Raw genomic sequence first — 22516 nt, forward strand, 5'->3', positions numbered from 1 at the left:
CCTTTATTTAAAGGGGGAGATCAAGCTGATCCTAACTGTTATAGGCCTATTTCTATTTTTCCCTGTTTATCAAAAGTTTTTGAAAAACTTGTCAATAATCAACTGACTGGCTTTCTTGATGTCTATAGTATTCTCTCTTGTATGCAATCTGGTTTCCGCTCAGGTTAAGTATGTGTCACTGCAACCGTAAAGGTCCTCAATGATGTCACCATTGCCCTTGATTCTAAGCAGTGTTGTTCTGCTATTTTTATTGACTTGGCCAAAGTTTTTGATACGGTGGGCCATTCCATTATTTTGGGCCGGCTAAGGAGTATTGGTGTCTCTGAGGGGTCTTTGGCCTGGTTTGCTAACTACCTCAATGAGTGCAGTGTTTAAAGTCTCAGCCACTGCCTGTCACCAAGGGAGTACCCCATGGCTCAGTCCTAGGCCCCATGCTCTTCTCAATTCACAACAACATAGTTCAGGCAGTAGGAGGCTCTCTCATCCATTTATATGCATATGATAGGCTTATACTCAGCTAGCCCCTCCCCGGAATTTGTGTTAAATGCTCTACAACAAAGCTTTCTTAGTGTCCAACAACCTTTCTCTGCCCTCAATCTTGTTCTGAACACCTCCAAAACAATGAATGTCCCTCTCCCCACAGGTGTGATTACTACCTCTGAGGGTTAAGAGCTTGTAGAGCTTGAGGTAGTCACCTCATACAAGTACTTGGGAGTATGGCTAGATGGTACACTGCCCTTCTCTCAGCACATATCAAAGCTGCAGGCTAAAGTTAAATCTAGACGTGGTTTCCTCTATCATAAATCGCTCCTCTTTCACCCCAGCTGCCAAACTAACCCTGATTCAGATGACCATCCTACCCATGCTAGATTGCGCAGACGTAATTTATAGATCGGCTGTTAAGGGTGCTCTCCAGCGGCTAGATGCAATGATAATCTGTGTTTAACTTCTCTAGGGCCAGTGGGACGATTTCGTCCCACCTACGTAACAGCCAGTGGAATCCCGTGGCGCGATTTTCAAATACCTTAGAAATGCTATTACTTCAATTTCTCAAACATATGACTATTTTACAGCATTTTAAAGACAAGACTCTCGTTAATCTAACCACACTGTCCGATTTCAAAAAGGCTTTACAACGAAAGCAAAACATTAGATTATGTCTGCAGAGTACCCAGCCAGAAATAATCAGACACCCATTTTTGAAGCTAGCATATAATGTCACAAAAACCCAGAAGACAGCTAAATGCAGCACTAACCTTTGATGATCTTCATCAGATGACACACCTAGGACATTATGTTATACAATACATGCATGTTTTGTTCAATCAAGTTCATATTTATATCAAAAACCAGCTTTTTACATTAGCATGTGACGTTCAGAACTAGCATACCCCCCCCGCAAACTTCCGGGGAATTTACTAACAATTTACTAAATTACTCACGATAAACGTTCACAAAAAAACATAACAATTATTTTAAGAATTATAGATACAGAACTCCTTTGTGCAATCGAGGTGTCCGATTTTAAAATAGCTTTTCGGTGAAAGCACATTTTGCAATATTCTCAGTAGATAGCCCAGCCATCACGGCTAGCCATTTAGACACCCACCAAGTTTAGCCCTGACCAAAGTCAGATTTACTATTACAAAAGTTTGATTACCTTTGTTGTCTTCGTCAGAATGCACTCCCAGGACTGCTACTTCAATAACAAATGTTGGTTTGGTCCAAAATAATCCACCGTTATATCCAAATAGCGGCGTTTTGTTCGTGCGTTCCAGACACTATCCGAAATGGTAAATCAGGGTCACGAGCATGGCGCAATTCGTGACAAAAAATGTCTAAATATTCCATTGCTGTACTTCGAAGCATGTCAACCGCTGTTTAAAATCCATTTTTATGCCATTTTTCTCGTAAAAAAGCGATAATATTCCGACCGGGAATCTCCGTTTAGGTAAACAGAGGAAAGAAAACAAAGCATTCGGTCGACGCGGGCACGCGCCTGAGTCTCACAGTACTGTAACCAGCCACTACCCAAACGCGCTACTTTTTTTTCAGCCAGAGCCTGCAAAGCCACGATTCAGCTTTTTGCCGCCTTCTGAGAGCCCATGTGAGCCGTAGGAAGTGTCACGTAACAGCAGAGATCCTTTGTAATGGATAGTGATAATCAAGAAGGGGAAGAAATTGTCAGACAGGCCACTTCCTGCATGGAATCTTCTCAGGTTTTGGCCTGCCATATGAGTTCTGTTATACTCACAGACACCATTCAAACAGTTTTAGAAACTTTAGGGTGTTTTCTATCCAAAGCCAATAATTATATACATATTCTAGTTACTGGGCAGGAGTAGTACCCAGTAAGCGGGTACGTTTTTTATCCAGCCGTATCAATACTGCCCCCTAGCCCTAACAGGTTAACAATGATTTAGGAATTATTGCGAGTAAGTATTAGCTAGGTAGCCACTTGTTGTTCGCCTATAGAAATTGAACTTCAGTTCATGAAAATAAATAGCTAGCCAGCTACTTAACCCTGTTGCCCAAAGGTAATGTTATAAGCAGCCAGCTAGCTTCATCTGGCTAGTGCCACAATAAGGATTAGGCACAATAGTGGAATTTGGCGTTTGCCTTCAAAATAAAAGTACCTCTTTGAATGTGATGCAGAAGGTTACAATTGGTGGCATCATGCCATATATAGGCAATATATATAGCAATGAAATGGGGTATCAGTCTACTTGGTGACACCCACAGAACACAACTGTGAAGAGTTTACGCAAATATTCGCATTGTAGCTCTTATCGAGGGACTGTGACTGTGAAATCACCTCCCCAGTCAGACTATTGTGTGTATTGACATTCATATTGCACTGTACAGCTTTATTTAAGGATTGAGGATCAATGAAATGGGGTATCAGTCTACTCAATACCAAAGATATTTTTTCCCAATGTCCTCCTCAGAGTTATCAGACTCCAAAATATTCACGCAGTATTGTTTTTATTGGCAATAGTGTTCAATACTAGGGTTGCAAAGGGTTGGAAACTTTCTGGTAAATTTCCAGAATTTTTGTTAAAATCATCAACAAAGTTAACTTATAACAGTGAACCTTTTTTGTGGGATACACATAAGGCAAGTCTAGGTATTGTGGCATATTTTGGTTCAACTATCCCCAATTCAATGGAATTGCAACTCTCTGCATGCACAGTGCATTCTTCCATCACATGTACAGCTGATTCTCAAGATCTTGCACACTAATGAGATGCTATTGAGCCCACACTACTACACTGTCTGAGCCAAGGACTACATGCTTTCTGGTAAATTTTGATTACAATACTGGGTGGGGTGAATATATTTTAAATGACATGATTTTTTGTTAACTAGTAAATAGTAGCCTACAGCAAAGTGTGTTTAAATCATTTCTAACTTGTTAACGATTTCCGATAGTTCGTTTTTGCTACCATGTCGGTTTTAGCTTGCTTGAGACTGCTAACTGAGAAGTGTTAATTCATCTGTTTCCATGTTTCATTTTAAAACATTTATCTTACAAATTAGTTGTTTAATCTAACTGCTTAACTATTTATCTGTACATGGAATTGTATTTGGGTTATTTTTACTCATCTTTACAGGAACATGCCACGGGCACTATCTGATGTGTGAAGACATTTCACTGCAGCTAATGTAGAAGGAAAAGCTGTGTACATTTGAAAATACTGTGCCAAATCATATGTGAAGAATGCAACGAAGATACTGAATCATCTGGCCAAGTGCATAAAGTTCCCTCAGCACTCAGAACAAGCAACCTCTGACAAAAGTCCCTCTACTTCTATTCGAGGTGAAAATGATGAATCAGACACCTTATTGATAGCAACAACTCATGGTCGTCTTGGAATAATATTTTTTTTGACTCAACTTAGGAATGTAGTCAGAAATGCTGATGAATGTCTTGCTCGAGCTGTGTATGCAACTGGTTCACCTCTGGTGCTCACAGGCAATGTGTATTGGAAGAGATTTCTGAATGTTCTTTTCCCAGCATACACCCCTCCAACCAGACATGCTTTATCTACTCATTTGCTGGATGCAGAGTTCAACAGAGTTCAAGTGAAGGTCAAGCAAATCCTAGAGAAAGCAGACTGTATTGCAATCATCTCTGATGGGTGGTCAAATGTTTGTGGGCAAGGAATAATTAACTACATCATCTCCACCCCACAACCAGTATTCTACAAGAGCACAGACACAAAGGATAACAGACACACCAGTCTCTACATTGCAGATGAGCTGAAGGCAGTCATCAATGACCTTGGACCACAGAAGGTATTTGCATTGGTGACAGACAATGCTGCGAACTTGAAGGCTGATTGGTCTAAAGTGGAGAGGTCCTACACTCATGTCACACCCATTGGCTGTGCTGCTCATGCATTGAATCTCCTCCTCAAGGACATCATGCCACTGAAAACAATGGATACACTCTACAAGAGAGCCAAGGAAATGGCTAGGTATGTGAAGGGTCATCAAGTTATTAGCAGCACTCTACCTCACCAAGCAAAGTGAGAAGAATAAGAGCACCACATTGAAGCTGCCCAGCAACACCCGTTGGGGTGGTGTTGCCATCACGTTTGTCAGTCTCCTGGAGGGGAAGGAGTCTCCAAGAAATGACCATATCACAGTCTGCCGATATGGACTGCCCCATCAAGAGGATCCTCCTGGATCATGTATTTTGGGAGAGAGTGGTAATCAGCCTGAAACTCCTGAAACCTATAGCAGTAGCCATTGCACGGATTGAGGGAGACAATGCCATCCTGTCTGACGTTCAGACTCTGCTTGCAGATGTAAGAGAAGAAATCCGTACTGCCTTGCCCACTTCACATCAAAAAGCGTGAAGACTTAGGCATGAAGCTCATACACGCCGCAGTGTACGTGTTGGACCCCAAGTATGCTGGCAAGAGCATCCTGTCTGGTGCAGAGATCAACAAGGCCTATGGTGTCATCACTACCATGTCTCGCCACCTCGGCCTGGATGAGGGCAAGGTTCTTGGCAGTCTGGCGAAGTACACTTCCAAGCAAGGGCTTTAGAATGGAGATGCAATATGGCAGTCGTGCCAACATATCTCATCAGCCACTTGGTGGAAGGGATTTTGTGGATCTGAGGCTCTTTCCCCTGTTGCCTCCATCATCCTCCAAATCCCACCAACATCAGCCGCCACAGAGCGCAACTGGTCATTGTTTGGGAACACACACACCAAAGCACGCAACAGGTTGAAAAATTGGTGGCCATCCAGGCAAATTTGAGGCTTTTTGAACCTAACAACGAACCATCCTCAACAAGGTTGGAAAGTGACAGTGAAGATGAGGCCTCAGTCTGATGTTCAAGAGGTGGACATTGTGGAGGTCCAGGGAGAAGACATGGAAGCCTGAGAGGAAGACAAGCAAAGCTTTAGTTTCTAGACTATCATTTTACAGATGTATGTTGAAAATGTTTTTGGGAGATGCGATGGATCATTCAATATTGCCTTTTGTTCAGTGAAATCATCCCATGTGAAAAGTCAACTCATTTAATTAAAGTTCAATTCATAACTAAGTAGTTTAAATTATTTTTATTGGAAGGATTTAATCATTTGCAATTATGTCTACTTATGATAAGGTAAAAGGTTTATGTTTCTGTCCCCAGATATGGTAAATCTGCATTTAAATGGTATTAATAATAGTTTGTATATATTTCCATTAATTCCCATATATTCCTGTTAATTCCCACGGAAAGTTTCCACCTCTGAATTTTCCCCAAAAGGTACAACCCTATTCAATACACATAGGTTGACAGTACATTTCTCAATTCACAGTTCTTTGAGTCCCACAATAAGAGCTACGATGCTAATGTTCTCTGGGTGTCACTGAGTAGACTGATACCCCATGTTATTGATCCACAATCCATATGGAAGGATGTACAGTTGAAGTCGGAAGTTTACATACACCTTCGCTAAATACATTTAAACTCAGTTTTTCACTATTCCTGACATTTAATCCTAATAAAAATGTATTGTCTTAGGTCAGTTAGGGTCACCACTTTATTTTAAGAATGTGAAATGTCAGAATAATAGTAGAGAATGACTTATTTCAGCTTTTATTTCTTTCATCACATTCCCAGTGGTAACTATTTTATTGAACTATTTAACGGTTCTAGAATGCTTAAAAGGCCGCACAAATTTTAGGAAGTTAAAGCTTGGTCGCAAATGGGTCTTCCAAATGGACAATGACCTCAAGCATACTTCCAAAGTTGTGGCAAAATGGCTTAAGGACAACAAAGTCAAGGTATTGGAGTAGCCATCACAAAGCCCTGACCTCAATCCTATAGAAAATCTGTGGGCAGAACTGAAAAAGCGTATGTGAGCAAGGATGCCTACAAACCTGACTCAGTTACACCAGCTATGGGCCAAAATTCACCCAACTTATTGTGGGAAGCTTGTGGAATGCTACCTGTAACGTTTGACCTAATTTAAACAATTTAAAGGCAATGCTACCAAATACCAATTGAGTATATGTAAACTTCTGACCCACTGGGAATGTGATGAAAGAAATAAAAGCTGAAATAAATCATTCTACTATTATTCTGACATTTCACATTCTTAAAATAAAGTGTTGATCCTAACTGACCTCTCTAAAATTATCCGCTGTTGCAACCCCTATTACATTTACATTACATTTTAGTCATTTAGCAGACGCTGTTATCCAGAGCGACTTACAGTAGTGAATGCATACATTTCTTTTTTCTTCTCCGTACTGGTCCCCCGTGGGAATCGAACCCACAACCTTGGCGTTGCAAACACCATGCTCTACCAACTGAGCCACACGGGACCAGTCTGTTCAACCTCTTTCGTATCATCTGAGATCCCTGATCCACCTCTACGCAGACGACACCATTCTGTATACATCTGGCCTTTCTTTGGACACTGTGTTAACAAACGTCCAAACGAGCTTCAATGCCATACAACACTCCTTCCGTGGCCTCCAACTGCTCTTAAACACTAGTAAAACTAAATGCATGCTCTTCAACTGATCGCTGCCCGCACCCGCCCGCCCGACTAGCATCACTACCCTGGACGGTTCTGACTTAGAATATGTGGACAGCTACAAATAGGTGTCTGGTTAGACTGTAAACTCTCCTTCCAGACTCACATTAAGCATCTGCAATCCAAAATGAAATCTAGAATTGGCTTCCTATTTCGCAACAAAGCCTCTTTTCACTCACACCGCCAAACATACCCTTGTAAAACTGACTATCCTACCGATCCTCGACTTCGGCGATGTCATTTACAAAATAGCCTCCAACACTCTACTCAGCAAATTGGATGCAGTTTATCACAGTGCCATCCGTTTTGTCACCAAAGCCCCATATACCACCCACCACTGCGACCTGTATACTCTCGTCGGCTGGCCCTCGCTACATATTCGTCACCAGACCCACTGGCTCCAGGTCATACGTCTTTGCTAGGTAAAGCTCCGCCTTATGTAAGCTCACTGGTCACCATAGCAACACCCACCCATAGCACGCGCTCCAGCAGGTATATCTCACTGGTCATCGCCAAAGCCAACACCTCTTTGGCCGCCTTTCCTTCCATTTCTCTGCTGCCAATGACTGGAATGAACTGCAAAAATCACTGAAGTTGGAGACTTGTATCTCCCTCACTAACTTTAAACATCAGCTATCTGAGCAGCTAACCGATTGCTCAGATAGCAATTGGGTGGGCTATTAACAGCACATCTGTTAATTGCCCACCCAATCTACCTACCTCATCCCCATATTGTTTTTATTAACTTTTTTGCTCATTTGCACACCAGTATTTCTACTTGCACATCATCATCTGCTCATCTATCACTCCAGTGTTAATTTGCTAAATTGTAATTATTCCGCTACTATGGCCTCTTTATTGCCTTACCTCCTCACGCCATTTGCACACACTGTATATAGACTTTTTTTTCTATTGTGTTATTGACTGTACGTTTGTTTATTCCATGTGTAACTCTGTGTTTGTGTCACACTGCTTTGCTTTATCTTGGCCAGGTTGCAGTTGTAAATGAGAACTTGTTCTCAACTGGCCTACCTGGTTAAATAAAGGTGACATTTTAAAAAAAGACAGGGAATTTTTACTAGGGTTAAATGTCAGGTATTGTGAAAAACTGAGTTTAAATGTATTTGGCTAAGGTGTATGTAAACTTCTGACTTCAACTGTATACCAGTTTCATTTGAGGACCAGGAGGTTGACAGCTGTGCCGTACATATTGCAAAATAGTTGGGAAGAGATTTTTGATGTACCGATTCCATGGTACAGGGTGTATGAATTATTCAAGACTTCGTTCTTTTCAGCTAAAATTATTGTACAGAATTCTTGCAACCAACAAAATGTTGAATATTTGGGGCATACAGTCATCGCAGCTCTGCAGATTTTGTTGTGAGGATACAGAATCAATAGACAATTTGTTTCGGTATTGCCCTCAGGTAGCCTGTTTCTGGTCTCAGGTTCAGGAATGGCTGAAAAAGCATAACATTAATCTAAAATTGACCCTAGAAATAGCATTGTTGGGAGATCTGGAGAGACCGGGTCAGTCAATTACTTATATACTAATACTCATAATAAAATGATTTATCTTCAACTCGCAATCTGTGGATTCTATTCGATTAGATTCAAATTGTATATTAAACATCACAGTGCATTGGAGGACGGGGGCTTAGGGGTGGGGAATGGAATTATTTTATTGTATTATATATTTTTTTCTAGGGGTGGGGGGGTGGTCTCGGATGGTTAAGGGGCAGCTCTCAGGGGGAACTGTGGGGGGGATCTTGGAGGGCTGGTAGCCTGGCATTTGGGAGCTTGGGCCAGTGGCTGATAGGTTGCTGGTTCACGTCCCTGTTTTTGACCTTGAGAGATCTGTCGACGTGCCCTTGAGCAGGGCATTGACCCTGGTTGCTTCTGTGTGTCGCTTTGGATAGGAGTTTGTTAGATTACTGAATGTAATGTAAATGTTGAGCAGCCTCACTGCAAGTAGATTATTGAACATTAAAACATACCAAAAAAAAAAGTTATGTTCCATATTGTGTGGTTTCAGAAAGTACACAATAAAGAAGAATTATTAGTAATTCTAATAAAATATTACCATATAGCAATTAAACAATATTACAATGAGGTAACATAATAACTGAAGAGCTCAATAGCTCCTCAAAGGGGCAGAGTTATGCTAAACAAGCCAAATGAATACACAGGCCAATGCAATTAGAAGGCCAGGGCAGCTTCAAAGGATACAAAACAGGTTAATACTTATTTGACAGCATTAGCATTGTTTTACAGAGCTAATAGAACATTTTAACGACAATGACGTCAATGCGGGTGCCAGCTGGAAAATGCACCGGGGGAAAACTTTAGAGCAGGTTCTGTTCTGCCTGGAGATGTGCAAATGTCTGCATACTTGACCTGAGGGAACCCTGGGGGAATGCTTGGGCTCTCATTGAAGAGAGTAGTTTGTCCAGCTCATCCTCACCTTACAATAGCATTGCATGCCTCAAACATAAATTGTCCGCCACTGTGAAATGGACTACTTCTATGTGAATTAACACACCTCATTTCAAACTGTTGTTAGAAAATCATGTACAATTGATAAGTTGAAACATAGCCTATACATAATTAGCAAGCATCGTGCCTTGGTTTGAGGGCAGGGCATGTTAACTGACCTGTTGCGTAACAATATAATTGTGGAACTGCGCGTAAGAACTCATGCTGGATAGAGATATTTGGAACTCATGCGTGAAAAGGTTAATCTTCATTCATATGCTTCCTCAAAAGGGAAAATACACACTGGAATCTGAGAACTCTCGAATCCAATAAGACTATCATAATATTCACTAAATTGGAAAGTGGCCCACCATTAGAAGGCCACTGAATAAGAAAGCCATAAATAAACAAAAATATGCAAAGATATATAAAAGAAAAATCTTCATAAAAATGAATGAAAAAAGGTGACGTATCAGTAAGCCAGCACCAGTGATGTAGTGTAGGCTAAACCTGTATCGATGCTGTTTACTCACCATTTTATTTTATGAATAGCGATTATGCACTTATAATGCAAAAGTAGCTATTTTTCATGAATGTTTACTTGTCTCCTGCCTTTTTCCTTTCTTACCCACCAATCGTTTTTCCGCTACATCCCTGGCTATCATTAATAAAGTTTTGCCATTGATAACTCTTAAAATGTATACTTGAAAGGGGGAGAGCAAGAGATGTAGGTGCCCATTACTATTACCCCTATATGTTTAGATGTAAACGTGATTTAAGATCATACACAGTGGGTCAACTTCCTGCTTACAGATAACAATAACATCTAAGTGTACCTTTTAAGGGAAAAGGAACCAGTATGATTCATTTTATCATGTTTTTTTCCCAATCAGGCCGCAGTGGAAGTCTTTGGTCTGGTCCAGGAGTTACTTCCTGCTGTCTCCGCTTTGAACCAGAAGTATGCCCCACTGGCTTTCAACCCCAACCAATCAACAGACAGCACCACGGGCAACCAGCTGGAGCAGGGCCTATCAGCTTGCACCACCTCCAGTCACTATGCTGTGATAGAGAGTGACCACCCTTACAAGCAGGCCAGAGTCACACAGTATATGGTAAAGCACGCACACACGGTGAAGTGGGACTGTTCCCAAGGGTAAAGGGTAAAGAAAAGTATATATCTAGCAGAACTGGACATATTATATGAACCAGGATGTATTTTTTTTATTTATTTGGATCCCCATTAACTTTTGCAGAAGCATCAGCTACTCTTCCTATGCATAATTGTTTCATGGCTTTAACCATCCTCCCCCCTTTACACCTCAGGTGTCATTCCCAGACTGCGTGCGGTGGACCACCATCGAGTTTGACCCCCAGTCTGGCACAGCCCAGCCAGAGGATGTCCTCCGCTTGCTCATCCCAGGCCATTCGCTCCACCTGTCCAGCCTGAGCACCAAGCCCCTGGCCCACGACACCATCAACACCTGGGTGGAGCTCAAGAAGATCTCTGGCTCCAATGGCTGGCCCACCACTGTCCTAGTGCTGCCAGGTAAGATAAAAGCGGTCCAACGCTTAATGACTTCAAACAGATTTGCCCGCTGGGTGAGGGTATTTTGTTTCAGTAGGAAGGCATTCGACTAGCTAAGTCAAATGACACGCAAGTCATTTGAACCAATCAAAGGCTAGGTTATTGATCGGGGCAGCTCAATCTCTTCAATGGACAGCTCTGCTAAGCCACTTGCCACAGCTACATTAATTAATCTCAGCTGACCTACAATAAAGTAGTCCCCCTGTCCTCCCTGCTGACAATATCACAGCATCACCCTTCTGTTCTTCCTTTGGGATCCCAGGAAACGAGGCCCTGTTCTCCTTAGAAACTGCCTCTGACTACGTAAAAGACGAGAAGGCCTGTTTCTACGGCTTCAAGTGTGTTGCCGTGGGTTACGAATTCAACCCTGGACCAGATGAGGTAAGGGGGAACTTTGTTTTGCTATGTTAAAAGGGTAGTTTCCCCAAAAACAAGATTTACCCACTTTTCCTATTCTTGTACTGTCATTTGTTGTCAAAGAAATGTTTTTACAACAAATGATACCTTTCTCTGTGTGTGTGTGTGCGTGCGCACGTTTAAGGGTATTATCCAGCTGGAGAAGGAGTTGGCGTACTTGGGCAGTGTGTGTGCTGCTGCACTCATGAAGAAGGATCTGGCTCTTCCTATAGGTGAGGGAGATCATAGAACATGGAAAAACCGATGGGTAACACAGGAGAACTCATATTGAGCATGTACTGTATCAACTCATATTCTTTCAATATAAGTACCAGGTGCTTGTTCTCATTATTGAAGTTTCAGTCAAATATATTTGCACCTTTACACTACAATGGAGCAGAATGTTCTGTTTTCTCTTTTCAAAACTGGTTCATAATTTAGTTCAGGCCATTTTGTGACTTTGAAGTGAAAATGTCATTTTTTTTCTTGGTCCTGTGCTGTTGTGAATCATACAAATACACTTGTGATCACCAAATGTTTTTTTCAATGTAATCTTATTTTGTGAAGAAGTAGTGCCAATATATTTGACTGCAACTGTATACAGTTGAAGTCAGAGATTTACTTAGGTGGGAGTCATTAAAACTCGTTTTTCAACCACTCCACAAATGTCTTGTTAACAAACTATAGTTTGGGCAAGTCGGTTAGGACATCTACTTTGCATGACACAAGTAATTTTTCCAACAATTGTTTACAGACCGATTATTTCACTTATAATTCACTGCATCACAATTTCAGTGGGTCAGAAGTTTACGTACACTAAGTTGACTGTGCCTTTCAACAGCTTGGAAAATTCCAGAAAATTATGTCATGGTTTTAGAAGCTTCTGATAGGCTAATTGACATAATTTGAGTCAATTGGAAGTGTACCTGTGGATGTATTTCAAGGCCTACCTTCAAACTCAGTGCTTCTTTGCTTGACATCATGGGAAAATCAAAAGAAATCAGCCAAGACCTCGTAAAAATTCCTCCACAAGTCTGGTTCATCCTTGGGAGCAATTTCCAAACGCCTGAAGGTGCCACATTCATCTGTACAAACAAAAGTAAGCAAGTATAAACACCATGGGGCCATCATGACAATTGTTATGTTTGGAGGAAAAAGGGGGAGGCTTGCAAGCCAAAGAACACCATCCCAAACGTGAAGCACGGGGGTGGCAGCATCATGATGTGGGGGTGCTTTGCTGCAGGATAGACTGGTGCACTTCACAAACTATATGGCATCATGAGGAAGTAAAATGATGTGGATATATTGAAGCAACATCTCAAGACCTCAGTCAGGAAGTTAAAGCTTGGTCGCAAATGGGTCTTCCAAATGGACAATGCAAAGCATACTTCCAAAGTTGTGGCAAAATGGCTTAAGGACAACAAAGTCAAGGCATTGGAGTGGCCATCACAAAGCCCTGACCTCAATCCTGTAGAAAATGTGTGGGCAGAACTGAAAAAGTGTGTGCCCGCAAGGAGTCCTACAAACCTGACTCAGTTACACCAGCTCTGTCAGGAGGAATGGGCCAAAATTCACCCAACTTATTGTGGGAAGCTTGTGGAAGGCTACCCGAAACGTTTGACCCAAGTTAAACAATTTAAAGGCAATGCTACCAAATACTAATTGAGTGTAGGTTAACTTCTGACCCACTGGGAATGTGATGAAAGAAATTAAAGCTGAAATAAATCATTCTCTCTACTATTATTCTGACATTTCACATTCTTAAAATAAAGTGGTGATCCTAACTGACCTAAGACAGGGAATTTGTACTCTGATTAAATGTTAGGAATTGTGAAAAACTGAGTTTAAATGTATTTGACTATGATGTATGTAAACTTCCGACTTCAACTGTATGTGCATGTATGATTATAATTTGCACTAAATGGCATATCATATTTTATACTCTGTACTTTTTTTTCCAGGGAATGAACTTGAGGAGGACCTTGAGATTGTTGAAGAGGCCTCTCTCCAGGTATTCTGATGCCATTTAACTTTTTCATAATCACATTGTGACATAACTAAAGCTCTCAAGTGTGTAAGCATGAGGTATGAAAAAGACGGCCAGCCCTCGAACTTATCATCAAGCCTCTGTCAGCATGTAACGATGACATACAGTGCTGCTTGAAAGTATGTGAACAGATTTCTTTCGGCCTTTTTGATCTGATATAACAGGTTTACTTTCAAGCAGCACTTACCAATACCATTTGTTGGTGTAGAGGAATCATGCCTGTAGTAGAAAAACTAAATTAAAAAGGAATTACTGCAGGTTCAAAAATAAGTGAACATCAAGTTGCATTGGTTAAATCAAGTAAGTAGAATCAGGTGGGTTAATAATTGGGTACCAAATGAACCAATCAAAGGAGTGATCTTTAGGTGAGAGTTTGGCTGGTACTCTGATAAATAGAGATAAGAAACTTGGTCAGTTTGGTGTTACCCATCCAGGTGAATACAAAGCACACCATGCCGAGAGTAAAGGAGATCTCAGAGGACATCAGGACAAGGCTAGTGAGAGCACAGTCTGCGGAGGCTATAAAATAATCTCAAAAAGATTTGAGCTCCATCAGTCCACTGAGGCAAATAATTTACAAATGGAGAGCATTTAACATGACAGCAACTCGGCCTAGAAGTGGACGCCCTTCCAAAATATCCCCAAGAGCCACAAGAACAATAATACATCAGGTCAAAACCCACATTTTTAATCCAGAGATGCAGACCTCCATTGCTGCATCTCCGGTAACTGTGCATGCTTCAACAGTAAGAACATTGAATCGAAATGCCATTCATGGGAGGGTGCACGATGGGACAAGGACATCCCTGCCGGCCAAACATTCCCCTAACCCGGACGATGCTGGGCCAATTGTGCGCCGCCCCATGGGTCTCCCAGTCGCGACCGGCTGCAGCAGAGCCTGGACCCAGAATCACTAGTGGCACAGCTAGCACTGCGATGCAGTGCTTTAGACCATTTTGCCACTCGGGAGGCCACCACCTGGACAAACCTGAAGGTTTCTGGAAGTCCATTCTCTGGACCGATGAGTCCAAAATTGACCTTTTTGTTCACAATCAACACCACTACGTTTTGCGATAACCCAACACTGCCTACCACCAAAATAACCTTATCCCAACAGTCAAGCATGGTGCTGGGAATATCAAGATCTGGGGCTGCTTTTCCCCCTCTGGACCTGGACGACTCCACATCATTAAGGGAACCATGAATTCTGAGTTATACCAGGAGATTTTGGAACAGAACGCCAGGCCTTCAGTCAAGGAACTAAAGCTGGGTCGAAAATGGGTCTTCCATCAAGACAACGACCCAAAGTATTCAAGTAAATCTACCAAAGAATGGCTCAGGAGAAAGAATATTTGTGTTTTGGATTGGCCATGTCAAAGTCCTGACCTAAATCCAATCGAGATGTGGCAGGACCTGAAGCAGGCAGTTCATGCCAGACACCCCTCAAACCTCATTCAATTGGCTATGTTCTGTAAGGAGGAGTTGGCAAATATCCCTCAAAACAAATGTCAGAGATTAATTACTGGCTATAGGAGACGTTTACTCCAAGTTATTACTGCCGATGGCGGTGCCTCAAACTATTGGCGTTCGCATATTTTTGCACACATCAAATCTGACTTTCGGTTAAATAAACCACATTTGTTAAATAAACAATGAAAATATATCATATGTTTTTGTTTCTGTCATTTCCTTGGAATGTCTTTATTACAAATTGGGGTTTATTTTAATATTTATAGAAAATTAATTACCAGCCCTGTAGGGTTCTAATACTTTAAAGCAAGACTGTACTTCCCTCTCCTTCCCCCTTTCCCTCCCCCTCTCACTCCAGGTGTGTAAGGCCCACTCAGGTATCCTGGGCAAGGGGCTGGCCCTGTCCCACTCCCCCAGCATCCTGGAGGCTCTGGCGGGCAACCTGCCCCTGCACCTGCAGACCAACGAGCACTCTTTCTTGGAGGACTTAATCACCTGCGAGCAGAACTCCAGCGGAGGACGCCTGGCCAGGTGAGAGAGATGGAGACGGCATGTAGACACAAACACCCAGGCCCACACACACTGCGTGAAACAAAGCTCAGCTCATAGCTAAGCTGTGAAGAACAGTTATGAATATTCTCACTTTGTGGTACATTTCTTTGTCTCTTGGCCAGGTTGTAAATAAATAGATGAATAAAGAAATGTACCACCCCTCCCCCAGGTGGCTGCAACCGGACTCATACGCGGACCCCCAGAAGACGTCTCTGATCCTGAACAAGGACGACATCTGCTGCGGCTGGCCCACTACAGTGGCCGTCCTGACCAAAGACCAGTACGGAGACGTGGTGCATGTGCCCAACATGAAGGTCAGGGTTTTGAATTGTTCTGTTCTGTTCTTACTTCATGTCATAGAAAGCCTACATCGTCACATGATTGTTTGTAGTGACAGATTAGACCCAAAACATACACTTATGTTTGCCACACACTACCTATTCAGACTGTTAGCTAACCTGCCATTCAGACTGGCTACCAAGTCACTGAAATTTGCTTTAACTTGGGACATTTTCAACTCTGGTCACAAGCTCTCTAGTTGCCGACCATTAAGTCGTTGAGTGTCCCCTTGTGTCCATCGGAAATGACTGGTTGCTGGTAGCTAGATCACTGATAGCCTCACCAGATTTTAATCCACTGTAATGTTATCAGATTTTCATTGTGAACATAAATTGAATATGTTAGCTAACATTTTCGAACTGTACACCTTGTTGAAGGCATCTCATGTCTCTCCCTCTCCTCTCCCCCAGGTGGAGGTGAAGGCGGTGCCCGTCTCCCAGAAGAAATCCATGCAGCAGGAGTGCATGAGGAAGCTGCAGCGTCTCCCAGGCAGTGCCAACCCCTCCTCCTCGGGCACTGCTGACCTGACCTTCGGGGGCCTGCCCATGCCCAAGCTGGACGCCACTTACGAGCCCATGATCGTCAAGGAGGCGCGCTACATCGCCATCACAATGATGAAGGTTGGGCAACCATAAACCTGTGACCTTAGAAATCAAACAGATTTGTTTAGATGTTTATATTAAAATGAATGTTTTATCTTTATGCATTGGACTGAAATGAATTTATTAGCTTGTATGTGAAGAATACTGGTTTATTTTCTACCTGGGCCCTTGTTCACCTCCCTCCACATATCTTCTAGATCTGGAGGGGAAAGCAACATGGCAGAACCTAGGTGAAGCTGTTGCTCACCAGACCTGTGTTTCCTTGTGAAATGATAGAGAAATTGTTTGTTTTTAGAGCGTAGCCTACCTGTATTATGTTTTTGACACCATGCTTGTCCTCTTTGTCTAGGCCTATGAGAATTACTCGTTCGAGGAGCTTCGCTTTGCTTCGCCCACTCCAAATAGGTAAGATAAAGTTCAATCAAGTGCAGCAAAAGTAATTGAATGTAAACAAACTCATTTACAATTTAGTCATTTAGCAGACACTCTTATCCAGAGCGACTTACAGTAGTGAGTGTATACATTTTCGTACACCATTTGAACCTAGGTTTGATGACATGAGAAGTGAGGTCGAAGTGGATTTGGATTTAAACATTTTCATCCCTGTTTCTCTCCACCGCCAGGCCCAGTGAGAACATGTTGATCCGGGCCAACACAGACGGGACCTACAGCGCCAACTGGACCCCCGGGGCTGTGGGCCTCTATACCATCCATGTCACCATCGACAGCATCGAGATCAGTAAACTAGACCAGGGTTGGGGTCATTTCTAATTATATTCAGTCATTTCATTGTAATAAGTGAACAGAAATTCAATTTCCAGTTCCCATTTCCTCTATTGAAATTGGATTAGAGAGTTCAAGTCAGGTCAACATAACGTGTAATTTTTTAGTTTCTGTTAATTGAAAGTTTGACACAAGCACTCAAAAAATGTACATTGGTATTGTGTTTAGTCTAAGATTAGAGAAAATAAATGTATTAGTTAGTACAATGTATTCAGCATATATTAGTTGTTAATATTAATGAAAGTTATCTGCTAGCTGAGTGTTGACTATGTGTGTGTTTAACCCACTAGATGCTGGTCTGGAGGTGGAGGTGAAAGACCCTCCTAAAGGCATGATCCCACCTGGCACACAGATGGTTAAACCCAAGGCCGAGCCCCAACCTAGCAAGGTGAGACCGACAGACCTGACCCCACACACACCTGAGAACACATACTCATCTGAGAACAGACCAAAGAACCTGGAAACACACCGTCACAGCCAGTAGTGTCTGTTGTGTGTTCATTTACTGTTTGTATCGGGTCCTCTGTTGTTTACTCCAGAAGTTGTCAGTGTCTGGGTAGAATCCATAGGATAATTGTTTTCACGTCTTGCTCACTCTCATTCTCACTGGTGCTTATCTGTGTGGACATTAATAATGAAGAAAATTGTGTTGTGTGAGGGTTGTATGTCACAAACCATGATCTGTATTGTTTTTGGGGCTGACTATTATCAAACAGACAATGGGGAAACAAACTGCACATTTCCAATCAGCTCTTTCTCTCCCTTCTGATCTTGTGTACAGTGGATCATATCCAGCACCATCAGAGAACTGGGTGGATGGAAGGGTTTATTATTGTTTGAATATTCTTTATTTAACCAGGGAATTTTTATTGAGATGAACAACTCTTGTTTCAAGTCAACCCTGGGTTTGGACTGACCAACCAGCAGTGTTCTGAATGCAGTACTTCTACGCTTTCTCCCACTATTTTGTTTGCGGGCATGCCTGTGTGTGTGTATGTATACACTGTTTGTATGTCTGTCTCTGCAGTGTGTGTGTCTGTCCTCTTCCCCTCTGCTGCCACTTCTTTTTCTCTTTCCCCTCCTGAGGTTCCTGCAGCTCACGGTCTCCCTGTCTCTCCTCTGCTTCTCTCAGGTCCGCAAATTTGTGTCCATGGACAGTGCAGGCCTCCGCGTGCGTAGTCACCCCTCCCTGCAGAGCGAACAGATAGGCATAGTGCAAGTCAATGGCACCATCACTTTCATTGATGAGGTAAACTGCTCTAGACCAGGCGATTTGATCATATCTTAGCATTACTCTTTTATTTTACCTTTTTCTGGTTTGTTTTCCCTTTTTTCCTTAATTCCGTTTTTTTTTTTTTTTTTTTTAACTAGGACTGAATCCTAACTTGGGATCCAAGTGTGTAACCTTAACCCTTTACACTCTTGGGAATTAGCCTATATGAATAGGGCTAAATTGAAATGTTTCCTACAGAAGAAATATGAAAAGCTTATGCATAAGCATGGTTGTGATCGAAAGGGAACAGTTTGTAGATTCTTTTTAGACCAAAGGTGAGGGCATAACATTTCACCTGACACAAGACTGAATCCAAACATTACACTGTTGATTTTGCATTTACTCTATTTTTCACCACATTTATTGATAGTGAAATCTGAAAATACTCTGTAAAATTCAGTAAGATAAGAATATTCATGGAATATTTTGGGTAGCTGCAACATAAGACAAAGAAATGACAAGGTGAGAGGAGAGGACTAATTGGTGTCTCCAAGTGGCCACACTCCTCTCCAAAGTCAGCACAGTTCCTGAGTTATTTCAGTGCACTTTTCTGACTCGAAGAGTCTTCAACTATAAGGTGTTTTTCTTTAGCTTTTTTAGCTAAACTATCAAATACGATATTAGTATAAGGCTTTGACAATGTGGATCATCATTTTGGTGCGCACAGAAAGAAGTCATGAGTGCATTCAGGTGCGTGTGCCGTGGCAGATTTTCTTCATAATAGACAAAACAGACTCATTCTGTCCAGAACAACCCAGGGTATGATGCCATGTCATCTGGTAACTGTACATCAAACATAGTGATCATAAATGTTGACACTGTATATTACATACGTTTTCTGATATGGAAATGTAAAGTGCACATTTGGACTCGTGGGTGTATGACTTGCATGTGTGACATCAAAGCGGTATTTATTATAATCCTCAACGTCTCAGCATTTCCCTCAGTCAGACAACAAAAACTGTGCGGGAGGGATGGGGGCAACTCAAGTTCATAACAGCTGTCAGTCAAAACCCATACAGTGCTGTAAAACATAGACCCTGAGCTCTGACGTTATGTATAGCATGTTACTGTACAGCCACTGCATTCCAATTTAAGCGCTTATCAGTGTCCAAATCTGCCATTTTCAACCCGTATACATGTACGAGTGTAAAGGGTTAAGGGTTGCAACATTACAGAAAAGTTCCTCCTACCTTCTAGAAAGTCTCCTGGGAACTTTGGGAAAGTTTCTGGGATTTTGCAACCCTAACCTCAAACTTTCGCTTAAGTTGTGGTCAGTCTGGGATTTGAGTTGAAATTTGAGGTATTATGCACAGATCACAAGTCAGGATTCAGTCCTTGCAATCTACAGAGTAATTTTGTATGACTGTTTTGAGTACAGGAAAACTGTGCAGTGAGTCTACCACTTTCTAGTGATAACTGCTTCTCTTCTGAGCTCACTTATTTGTTACCTTTGCCTTTGTGTTGTTTTATACACATGCAAGACACACTGAGGCTGCAGCAGGAAAAAAACAAAATTAAACCTTAAGGCTCAGTGATGTTACTCTGAGATTAGTGTGTTTTCACACAACATGACACTCCAAACATGCTGCCAAAGCGTGCTCCGTTTATTTTAGGACTGGTTTTAAACCTGGGTTTTACATTTTGCACCTCTCAGTATAGGTAACTCTGCCTTCCTTGTTGATTCTGGGTTTCTGGAGCCATTCAGCCCAGTTGACTCTGTTTCTATAGTGACAGGAGGGGGGTATGGCTGTGCTCTCTTCCCTCTGTTGCTTGTTTTCCCATAGATCCACAATGATGATGGTGTTTGGCTCAGGCTGAATGATGAGACAGTAAAGAAGTATGTGCCCAACATGAATAGGTACACTGAAGCCTGGTGCCTCTCTTTTAATCAGCACGTGGGCAGGAGCCTGCTGGTCCCAGCCGACGTAAGTAAAATGTCAGTCAGTCAGTAAGTCTGTATGATAGCAGGGTAGTCTACCCCCTATGCTGCTCTTTTGGCGAAAGCATCACAGATCATGAGACCCCTCACTACCAGACCTTCACCCAAACAAATGGCAGCATAAGGACAACATGCATGCCTTAACTCATGTCTGAGGGGATAACAAAAAGGTTCACTTTAATGTTACTAGAATGTGTTCAGTTGGACATGGCTCTTGAAAAAACCCTGCATGATCCGTTAATACATGTTTAATGCATTGAAGTCATCCCCAATGCAGTTATTGACCAAAAAGATAGAGGTAGTAGATGAGCCATTTCAGTGTTTAGTTTTAAATGGTATTAGCTGCACTGTCTGCGATTATCTTCACCTCTTCCTCATTGCTTTCTTCTCACCCAAGCTTCACAGGCACCTCAGAGCAAAATAAAAAAAGTTTTGAAATACCATATATTTGCTCCATGACACAAACAAACTCAAAACTCTAAAGGCCGGTTGCTTAGACTCAGATTAAGCCTAGTCCTGGCCTAAAAAACTATTTTTAAATTGTCTTTTTCATTTGAGCATGCTTTTTAGTCCAGTAAGTATGCTTAATCTGGGACTGGGAAACTAGCCCTGTCTAATCAGGGACTTCATGATTGGATAGATTAGAAAATGTTTACATTAATGAATTAATTAAATGGCATTGCCTATGTATTAACCATCAATTTTAAGAATAACTGTGTTCTGTCATGAAGCAATCATTGGTCCCCAACACCACTTCATATGGAAATTGTGCTTCTACCACTCCACAATTCTGCCTATGCATTGGGCTGCTGAGGCTTGTAAAGGTTCAGAGGCTTCTATCTAAGGGCATTGTCAAAAACAGCATGACACACTACATCCTATATGTGGAAGATTTTGATTTAATTTTTTTAAGTGATTTTCTGTATTTTTTTAAACTTCAAAATACTTGAACATTTGAGAAAAAAAATCTTAGCTCAATATGATCGTTTCACTACTGCCAGTAACCCAAAAGTGGGTTAAAAATGCCTCCCCAACCCCTTCCCACCAAAAATAACAAAATGTTCACCATGACACTTCACAGGAAGGAAGCTAATATTTGACAGACTTTGTCAACGTTCTGAATCCTTCACAACATTTTGCCATTCCTTCACGATTGCTCGAGTACAAAGCCTATTTGGTCACCCCGTCAAAATTGGTGACAGCTCACTCTACTCAAGTTCAATTACAAAATAACTTAAGAACAGACCAAATTGCTGAAGAACCCCCCCAAAAAACATTTATTCCAAAGAAATACAGTGACGCTTTTTCCTTCCCTGTTTCTCACGCTCAAATCAAAATGTATTGGTCACATACACATATTTAGCAGATGTTATTGCAGGTGTAGCGAAATGCTTGTGTTCCTAGCTCCAACAGTGCAGTAATATCTAACATTTCACAACAATACACACCTCTCAAAGTAAAATAATGGAATTAAGAAATATGTAAATATTAGGATGAGAAATGTTGGAGTGACATTGACTAAAATACAGTATATACAGTACCAGTCAAAAGTTTGGAGACCTACTCATTCAAGAGTTTTTCTTTTTTACTATTTTCTACATTGTAGAATAATAGTGAAGACATCAAAACAATGAAACAACACACATGGAATCATGTAGTAACCAAAAAAGTGTTAAACAAATCAAAATATATTTAAGATTTTAGATTCTTCAAAGTTGCCACCCTTTTCCTTAATAGCTTTGCACACTCTTGGCATTCTCTCAACCAGCTTCACCTGGAATGCTTTTCCAACAGTCTTGAAGGGGTTCCCACATATGCTGGGCACTTGTTGGCTGCTTTTCCTTCACTCTGCAGTCCAAATCATCCCAATTGGGTTGTGGTCAGGTGATTCTGGAGGCCAGGTCATCTGCTGCAGCACTCCATCACTCTACTTCTTGGTCAAATAGCCCTTACACAGCCTGGAGGTGTGTTGGGTCAATGTCCTGTTGAAAAACAAATTGTAG

At 41.7% G+C, this 22516-nt stretch overlaps 1 protein-coding gene and 1 non-coding gene across 9 annotated transcripts in view; one reads left to right on the top strand and one right to left on the bottom strand.

Annotated features, from left to right (window-relative positions):
- Positions 1 to 22516, top strand: part of LOC106581613 (E3 ubiquitin-protein ligase MYCBP2) — a 383302-nt gene that overhangs the window by 250862 nt on the left and 109924 nt on the right. For all 8 annotated transcript variants that reach the window (XM_045704972.1, XM_045704966.1, XM_045704969.1 and 5 more), the window contains 13 exons: positions 10418 to 10636; positions 10848 to 11070; positions 11372 to 11490; positions 11651 to 11738; positions 13467 to 13516; positions 15381 to 15553; positions 15744 to 15888; positions 16324 to 16533; positions 16865 to 16920; positions 17139 to 17254; positions 17589 to 17686; positions 18431 to 18547; positions 20359 to 20499. In XM_045704972.1, coding sequence (XP_045560928.1) covers positions 10418 to 10636; positions 10848 to 11070; positions 11372 to 11490; positions 11651 to 11738; positions 13467 to 13516; positions 15381 to 15553; positions 15744 to 15888; positions 16324 to 16533; positions 16865 to 16920; positions 17139 to 17254; positions 17589 to 17686; positions 18431 to 18547; positions 20359 to 20499 — 1755 coding nt within the window. The remainder of the gene's footprint in view (positions 1 to 10417; positions 10637 to 10847; positions 11071 to 11371; positions 11491 to 11650; positions 11739 to 13466; positions 13517 to 15380; positions 15554 to 15743; positions 15889 to 16323; positions 16534 to 16864; positions 16921 to 17138; positions 17255 to 17588; positions 17687 to 18430; positions 18548 to 20358; positions 20500 to 22516) is intronic.
- trnaa-ugc (transfer RNA alanine (anticodon UGC)) lies at positions 6761 to 6836 on the bottom strand. Its single transcript has one exon. It is a non-coding gene; the product is annotated as a tRNA-Ala (tRNA).

Source organism: Salmo salar, chromosome ssa21, assembly GCF_905237065.1.
Source record: "Salmo salar chromosome ssa21, Ssal_v3.1, whole genome shotgun sequence".
Lineage (NCBI taxonomy): Eukaryota > Metazoa > Chordata > Actinopteri > Salmoniformes > Salmonidae > Salmo > Salmo salar.